This window comes from Cyprinus carpio, chromosome B19 (genome assembly GCF_018340385.1).
Source record: "Cyprinus carpio isolate SPL01 chromosome B19, ASM1834038v1, whole genome shotgun sequence".
In the NCBI taxonomy this organism is placed as follows: domain Eukaryota; kingdom Metazoa; phylum Chordata; class Actinopteri; order Cypriniformes; family Cyprinidae; genus Cyprinus; species Cyprinus carpio.
The window spans coordinates 30,625,944-30,635,368 of record NC_056615.1 but is presented as its reverse complement, the minus strand read 5'-3'; the positions used below and the strand labels follow the sequence as shown (position 1 = coordinate 30,635,368).

The following is a 9,425-nucleotide window of genomic DNA, read 5'->3' as shown; positions in this document are numbered from 1 at the left end:
CGAGGGATTTCAGCCTGAAGACTGCACAGGGTGAGACGCACACTACATAGGGCACTACACTGCTCTCATGATAGTCTTATTCTGTGTGTGTGTGTCTGTATGTGTTTGTGTGAGAGAGAGACAGTTGCATTCACACAAATCATCTTAACATATGTCCTGAGAGAGAGAGAGAGGAGAGAGAGGTGTGCAGTATTCTAAGTGCACTCGGTGTGATTTGTCGTCTCTGTTGAACGCTCTCCTTCACTACAACACACACAACAGTAAAAACATAACACAAAAAACAACAACAACACTGGTTTTAAGAAACAAAACAAACAAATCTAGTGAGATGCTGTAATCATGAAATAAACGAGCTGACTGCATTCATTCAGACACTTTTGCTATCGCCATATCACGTTCTTGATCGTATCGTTACATCCCTGCGAAATAATAAGTCGTCTGTCTGTTAGTGGGCGGAGTTTAAAGTCTCTCTGAGGCTGGAGTAGCTGTGCTTTATTAATGGACTGAAAAAGAGCTAGAATGGGGCGGGGCCTAGTTCTGTGCATCAGCTGCTGATTGGATGTTGAGATATGGGAGTGGCTCTCGGGTGGACGTGAGCTTGAAGGGGCGGAGCTTAATCAGATTTCGTGATTGGAGGAGAGCTGCATTCATCTCTGAAGCTTGAGGGTATTAACGTTTGAAAGCGATAAATATTAGCTTTGTAAATTTTAGTCAGGGTTATTATCATCAATTTAAAAAAAAATGATGTTACTTGAAATAAAATTAAACAAAAAATGTAAACTTATTTTACTTATTGATCGGCTGAGAAAAACAACAGTAGTTGATGATAGACAAATCATAAAAGCTGTGAAAATGAACCCTAAAATACATGTCTGTAAAATCACCAACAAGCTCCAGAAAGCTGAGGTGATGCTCTGATGGTCTGCTGTCTGCATGAGACTCTACTGTGACACAGAATTACAGAAGCTACAGCGAGTTTGTATGATATAAATATACGTGTTTATGTTTGTGTTCTGGATGAGCATCTGATCCCGTGTCGAGGGTTGTCCTGTGATCCGTCAGATATTTTCCACACATCACTGAGTTAAATGAGTGCGAATGAGTCAGATAATGTGTGTGTGTGTGTGTGTGTGTGTGTGTGTGTGTGAGATGATCGGTGTATGAGGACTGCTGCACTGACTTTTGCCTGTAAGACTGAATACACATAAACCCTGTCACAGTTTCTTTGTTTTATTAATTATAAATTATTCATATAGTGATGACTGATATATATTATATACAGTACATTACATTATTCTGCCAAGCATCTCTTGGGTGTGTTCAGATCAATTCTGCCGCTAGTTTCCTCAATCAGTGGAATAAAATGATTTATTGATCTGTCAGCTCTAGATCAGGGATTCACAGTTTGTCAGCCCTTTGAGCTCAAATATTCTCTTGAAATTAATAATTTAACATCAAATTTGCATGTTCACTGTCCTCTGATGACAATTAATCTTTTAGTAAGTATTTTTTTATTTAAAATTAAAATTATTTAGTATTAAGAATTAATTTTATTACTTGAATTGTACATTTTATTATATAATATTTTGAAGTTTTCAAGTATTTTAATTTTACATTTTTATGACTTAATAAATTTTTTGTAGTGCTGTCAAATGATTAATCGCATCGAAATAAAAGTTATTGTTTACATAATATATGTTTGTGTACTGTTTATTTATTATGTATATATAAACACATATACAGTATATACTTTGAAAATATTTCCATGTTTATACATTTATATATTCATATTCTTATATTTTATATTATATATAAATATATTTAATAAATAAACATGCTTGTATTTATAAATACATAATAAATATACACAGTATACACACATATATTATGTAAACCAAAACTTTTATTTCTTATGCAATTTTATCGATTAATTGTTTGACAGTCAATAATTTTAGAAATAAAAAAATTTTTTTTTTTTTAAAAACTCTATATTTAAAACATAAAATAAAAAAAATTTTTATTAAATAATATTCATCAAAAATTTAAAATATTTTTTTTAAAACAACTTTATTTTGCAATTATTTATTATAGATTTGTAATTTAATAATTTATAATACATTTTTAATAAGTAGATATTTATTTTATATTTATGTCTAATACATATTAATAATTTTTTGGATTGTTTTTCTTTTTAATAGTTTTCAATTTTAAATTATTTTTATTTGACATTTTTATGATTTAATAAATTTTTAGTAGTTGTGTTATATTTATAATTTTTATTTTCTATATTTTTTAATTGCTTTTTAGGGAATTGTTTTATTTTATTTTCATTTTTAGAGGATTTATGATTTGATAAATTATTAGTAATTGTTACATTTTTTTAATCATTTTATTATTTTAAAATTATACATTATTTAATTAATTCTTAGCTTTTCTCATCAACTAATAAACCCCAGTTTGGGAAACCCTGTTCTAGATAACAGTATCAGCCACTGAAATTCTCGTATCAGTGTGTTTGTGTGAGCATCACTCTCTCACAGCTGTGATTGAAAGCAGATTATTCATTTTAGGAAATATAGCAAATATATGAAGAAAAATGACTTTGAAAATGTCAAGTATCAGTGTGTGTGTTCTGATGTGCGTCTGACAGCTGATTGACATGTGAATGTGTCTGCTGTCAAATCAGACCTTTGCCTGTCGGTTGTGTGGGTGTGTGTAGTTGGTTTAGTGGTGTGTGAGTGTGTGTGTGTGTGTGTGTGTGTGTGAGTGAGTGTGTGTCTATCTGGACATGTTTGTGACACACTCTGTGCTGTTGAAGTGAAGTGGTTGAATGCTGGTCTCAAACTCGGACAGAGAGAGTGAATACCTCCTGCTGTATTTATTAGTGTTTGCACTGATGGGTCAGAGGTCAGTGCTGGTGTGTGTTGTTGTCGTGTCTGTGGGTGTGTGCGTGTGTGTGTGTGTGTCGTGAGCAGCTTTGTGTTGCAGGATACTAATTTAGCTCATCTCAAAATATGTCAAAAAGGCAATTATAATAAAGACATGTTTACTGTGTTCCAGTAGAGTCCTTGTTTCAAATAAATGCTGCCTCATGTTCATTCTGTGAATCCTGAAAAATAAAAATCTATCACAGTTTCCTACAAAAAAATATTCGGCAACACATAATTTGATCTTTTTAATGATTTAATTAATGTGTAGTAATTGTTTCATTTTGATTTAATTAATATTTTTTACATTTTTATATTTTTGTTTTAGTAAATGTTTTTATTTTTATTATTTTAAATTTACTGCACTTTTCAATTTTAGTTTTTTTTTTTATAAATTAGTTTTAGTTTAATTATTTTTGTTTATAAAATATTTTAGAATTACTTTTTGTTTAAAAAGTGCTACGTTGGGGACTGAAATCTTACGCCTAGTTCAGATGATTTGATCGAACATTATCAGTTTTTAGGATTCAGTTCTGTTAATGATTACCTTGCAGATGGGTTGTAGTTGAAGACATGTTTATGGTCTTTTCAGGCAGGCTATATTCGATATCAATCACGAAGTTCGCCGAAAAAAACTAACCCAAAAATAAAATGACATAACACAAAATTAAATATGCATATGAAAATTATGAACTGGGAATATTAAAAACCAATATAACAAAAAACAATGTACCATTCAGCGTCACGTTTCAGCAGCGGCGGATCTAGCTCTTAAAAGTAATAGCAGCCCCAAAACAACCCAATAGAACCAGCTTGCTGTGATGTCTGCTCATCAAAAGAACAAAAAGAAAAAAAAAAAAAAGAGGAAGGACGGGGAAATCAGTAACTTAGGATCCATCTATATTAAAATTAGATTTAGTGTTTTATAACTTGATTCCGTTGTCTGTATATTTCCGACTCGCTGAACTAAGGGCTAGCCACGGTAATATGACCCACACTTTATGTAAACACACGTGGTTTGTGTAGTGAAGGATTGTTTTAACGTTCATTTAAATGATAAGTTTTATTGTTTTTAAGCGGCTAATAATGTGTTAAAATTGATAGCTCTCAATATATACTGTAATGTTAGTATAAATAGTCAAACATTACATATAGTCAATGCGATTCAATATGAGGGAAAATAACAGAAACAATTTCGGGAGGGACATCAGTAGTTTTGGTATTATCAGTGATAAAAAAAGATGCAATTAAACAACATATTAAAAAAAATATATACCGTCGTCTATTTTGTTTCTACCATTAAATTATGGAAACTTATTTGCAATATGAAAGTATATTTAATTCACAATTTACTTCAGAAAAATGTGCGATTAATTTACCTTTTTTTTTAATCCTGGGATGACAGCACTAATATTATTATTTTTGTTTTTTAAATTTCTAAGGGTTTTTGTATTGATTGTTTTCATTTTAAATTATTTATTTAAATTTTACATTTTTGTGATTTAATTTTTAGCATTTTAATTTCTGTTGTTTTTATGTTCATAAGATGCATAAGCCGTTGGGGTTTATTTTACTTATAAGATAAAACAAGGTCAAGGATAAAAAGGCAGGTGTGGAAGGAATATAGAAGGAAAAGCAGTAATAGAGGGGCGAAGGAGAAATAAGCGGAAGTTTACGGTTGTCGTTGTTTATTTACGATGGCATGTGATACATTGAGAAACTGTTTTCCCACGAATGAGAGAGTGAAGCGAGAGAGCTGTTACTATATCAGAAGACCTGGGGTGGTGTGTGGGGTGTATGTGTGGTGTGTGAGTTGCTGTGGGGTGTATGAGTGTGTGTGTTGTGTGGCAGAGTAGAGTGAATGGCTACGCGGGTGTGTGTGTGGTGTGGTGATGTGGTGCGGATGTGGTGCGTTGTGGTGTGTGTGGTGGTGTGGGGGTGTGTGTGTTGTGGTGTGGGTGTGTTGAGGAGTGTGTGAAATCCGTTTTTTGTTGCAAGTGTCTTTGTTGTGTTTTGTGCGTGTGTGTTATATGTGGGTTGTGAGGTCGTCTGGTCACCGTGTGCTTTAGAGCATTTTCTGTTTTTTATGCCGTTATCGTCTGTTCCTAAGCATTATGGTTGTTTTTCTGTGTGTTTTTCAGAGTGGGAGGGGAGGAAAGAAGCACAGTGTGATCCTTACGCCTCAGCTGAGCGTTCGTGTGTGTTCACGCACTGTATCGCGTGAGTCTCAAACACTACCCACACCCACATCAAACCCACATCCTCGAGCGACTTATGGTGAAAGCATATCTCTAGGGGACAGTGCTACCGCATGCAAGTCTCTTCTGTTCACAAAGGCTGCGTTTATTTGAACAAAAAATACAGTAAAAAACTGAAATCAAAACTGAAAATTTATACAATTTAAAACAGCTGTTTTTTCTATGTGAATATCTGTTTTAAAGTGTAATTTATTCCTGTGATGCGACCATAGCATCATTCAGCCACTCATCTACTCCAGTCTTCAGTGTCACATGAATCTTCAGAACAATCATTCTAATATGATGATTTGCTGCTCAAGAGACCATTTCTGATTATTATCAATGTTGAACACAGTGCTGCACAATATTTGTTGTCGGGAACTGTGATGCATTTTATTTTCAGGATTCACAGATGAATAGAAGTTTCAAAAAGAAACAATATTTATTTGAAAGAGGAATCTCTTGTTGCAATTTTTACTGTATCTTCACTGTCAGTTTTCATCAAAACAATATCAACCATAATTAACATAAATATCAGCTTAATATAAAGCTGTTTTAAATGATAATATTTCGCAATTTTTACTGTATTTTTGGTCAAATAAATGCAGCCTTGATGAGCAGAAGAGACTCTTTCAGAAATCCTTATGCTGTAATATTGTGTTTTTTGCGGTAAGGAAGTGTAAAGATCTCAGTAGATGTCAGACTGTGGTTTGAGTGACTGTCTGCGAGTCGAAATTATAATCATTATAAAGCGTTTGAGCGTCTCTTTCACTGATACTGAGTCTATTCCTGGATCGTGGGTCAAGTGTGTCATTCACTGCTGGTGTTAGAGATCAGGGAGGGTCAAGGTCGGGAGGCCGGGGCTTTGATTTTCCTCTCATCAGCTTCATTAAAATTCACACTTGACTTCCCAGCATGCATTTGTATGTGGGCCCGCATTTCCTGTGTGTCAGTGCCATTTGACACCTTGTGTGTGTGTGTGTGTGTGTGTGTGTGTGTGTGTGTGTGTGTGTGTGTGTGTGTCTGGGGCTTTAAGTGGACAGATGATGAGTTTTAAGTCTCTAGCCACCTGCTTCCCCTTGACTCCCACAATCCCACTGGATTTACTGTTGTGTTGTTAGAAATACTGCATCATCACGTGATCTTAAGTGCTTTATGCTTTAATATACGTTGTGTGCACAATACATGAACACACCACATATAAATGGAATTCACTGTGTAATGCAGAACCTCACAGATTTTAGATTTCACCTTTTAATTTGAGAAAAGAAGTATTGTCAGATACAGAAGAAACTTACTATAACCAACCTAAATAAAAGTTTGAAGTAGTAATCAATAAACATAATAATTAAAGCGTTATTATTACTATTATTAAAAACGGTTGTTTATATTAATTAATATAATATAAATATAAATGATCTTATTGTAAGGAAATATCAATTTATCTTTAATGATTTAATTTTTACCAGTAAAACTCAAATTGTTTACACATTTGAATTTATTAATTGAAATATAAATAACCTAAAAATATACAAATCAATTAAAGTGTTAATTTTAAATGGTTATTTGAATACCACCATTTGTGTAGTAAATCAAAAGTCAGGAAAATTATTAGACAAAAACCGATTTTGTGAGAAATAAATAAATTAAATGAAACCCTGGGCCAGGACTCTTTTAATTTTTGTTATTTTTGGACCAAAATGTATTTTCGATGCTTCAGTCAATTCCAACGGACCCTCTGATGTCACATGGACTACTGTAACTCATATAACGGGGATATTTTAGCAGCCGCTTGATGATCTGGATGCCGTTTGTGTTTCTGCGATATCTTTAGAAAGTGTTGACAAGACAGAAACATGTGAAAGAGAGACTGCAGAGGTCAGAGAGAGCGAGATTTAATCACCTGCTGGATCACACACGAATAGAGCCTGAAAATTAAAAAAAAAAGTAGAATATACTTAGAATAAATAGAGCATATTATATTTTAATATATTAGTTGATATTTTTTTTTACATAGATTTTCATGTGTGTGTGTGTGTGTGTGTGTGAGTGAGAGAGTGTGTGAGTGTGTGAGAGTTTGTAAGAGTGTGTGTGTGTGTGTGTGTGTGTGTGTTGTAAACAGAGGCTGATTGACAGTCTGTGAGCAGACACACACACACACACACACACACACACACACACACACACACACAATCCATCCAGTATGGCTGAAAAACACACATGTAAACGCCAGCAGAACTACACAAACACACTTATTCCTGTCAAAATGACAGCTGCTGAAAACATACACACACACACACACACACACACACACACACACACACCAGTATGGACAGGTATGGCTGAAATAACACAAATGTAGTAAACGCCAGTAGAACTACACACAACAACACACATATTCCTGGTCAAAATGACAGCTGCTGAAACATCTGCCAATGATTATGTCATCTATTTTGTATATTTAAATAAAATATATTTATAGATTATTTTATAATTTTTGTATTTATATTTTAGATTATATTAGTTAGCTAAAATTTATATTAAATATATGTGTCGTATATATTAATTGTAGTTTTTATGACTACAAATATATTTTGTAACTTTGTTTTTGTACATATTTTTTACTTTTATTTTATATATTTTATGGTTAAAGCTTTAAGTTTTTCTCGAGATATGTTACATAGTTTTCTATTTATATAGCTATATATATATATATATTTATATATATATCTATATATATATATATATATATATATATATATTTTTAAATAATGTATAGTAGCTTAAAATTACACAGTACATAAGGTTTTGTACACACACAAATAATTTCTTGAGTTTATAGATTTCACTTTTTTATTTTGATATTATATATAGTTTATATTTATATTTTTATATAGAGTTTGTATATTCAAAAGCTTGTTTGTAAGCATATTTGTAGCTTCTCACACTGTGTGTCCACCGTATTTTGCATCTGCACTCTCAAAATCACATCAGGATAACCCTGTAACTGCTTTTATTAAAATTAATTAACAATACTTTTCAACTAGTTAATGGTCTTACATGTCAGAAACTAAACTGTCACACTCTATTAAAAAATTTTTCATCATAGTTTCTTTTAACCACACATGTTCTGAAGGGACATCTATTATAAAGGCACACATAGCTCGTGGTTTCTACATCACTGATATCTGTGTGTGTTTTATGAGCTGATTGTTTTAACAAAGCCGTTGTGTCTCTATCAGCTTATGAGTCCTTTATCTGTGTACCCTCTCAGCATCAGCTTGTCATTGTTAGGTGATATAATATCATAAATGAAATTGAAATAAAACAAACCACCATTAGAATACAGTGTGTGTGTGTGTGTGTGTGCGTGAGTGTCTGTGTGTGTGTGTGTGTGTGTGTGTGCAGCTGTCGTTCGCTGGGCATTGTGCAGGGGAAACAATGACATCAAGCTTGCTTGGTTGTAGTTCGAAACTTAGTGTAGAATGAGTGCTCCCTGTTCTCTCTCAGGTCCCTGTGATCTGTCTGTTATCTGCTATTTTTATCTTCAAAAGCACAAAGTTAAGGCCTTAGCGGGAAATTATATCATGTGAAGTCATATTTATGTGTCGCAGGTCACATTCATATTTTAAACTGCTTTAAAAACTCATTCTATGTTTTTATTTTAGAGCTTTTTATTTTATTTTTTTTAATATAGAGTCATAATGTCTTTCTCATTCAGGGTCAGAATGTATGCGGTAAATTTTTTTGTTTTGGACACTATGCTGTCATATTTGGTGCTCTGAGGGAAATTGAGCCCCATTACAAAAAACAAAAAAAAGTATTTAGGGTGAAAACAGCAGAAAGATTAGGGTGAAAACAGGAAAAATTTAGCATAGCTTTCAAAGACTGAAATAGAAATACATGAGAACTTTAAAAAAAAAAGTTTTTATTTATATTTATTTTTATACATTATTTTAAATTAAATAAAGTTTACAGTACAAGCAGTTTATACTCAAAAATATTTTTCAATTAATTATATTTTATTGTTTATTTTATTATTTCGTTTTTTATATTTGTATTAATATTTTATATATCATTTTATATTAAATGTAGTTTACAGTACAACAAGCAATTTTATACAGTAAATAATTTTATATGTATTTTTTATAGCTTTTCAAAACATTTTCATTTTTAAATTTTTAACTTTTTCATATTTATATATTTTAAATTATTCATATGTATAATTTTGTATATGCACTGTGTGGTAGCGCGACCCCTT

General features: G+C 32.2%; 2 protein-coding genes across 5 annotated transcripts in view; one reads left to right on the top strand and one right to left on the bottom strand.

Moving 5' to 3' along the window:
- Positions 1-25, bottom strand: part of LOC109057086 (sodium-dependent neutral amino acid transporter B(0)AT1-like) — a 61,426-nt gene extending 61,401 nt beyond the window's left edge. The window contains exon 1 of the mRNA XM_042745081.1: positions 1-25. This exon is cut by the window's left edge and continues 88 nt beyond it. The gene's annotated coding sequence lies outside the window, so the exon portion shown is untranslated.
- LOC109057097 (FH1/FH2 domain-containing protein 3-like) overlaps positions 1-60 on the top strand; it is a 30,206-nt gene extending 30,146 nt beyond the window's left edge. For 3 of the 4 annotated variants that reach the window (XR_006157242.1, XR_006157241.1, XR_006157243.1), the window contains one exon: positions 1-38. This exon is cut by the window's left edge and continues 83 nt beyond it. Coding sequence is in view for 1 of the 4 variants with exons in the window: in XM_042745082.1 (XP_042601016.1) it covers positions 1-34 (34 nt within the window). In the remaining 3 variants the exon portion in view is untranslated. The other variant, XM_042745082.1, reaches the window with a different exon arrangement.
- Positions 61-9,425: the final 9,365 nt, after the last annotated feature.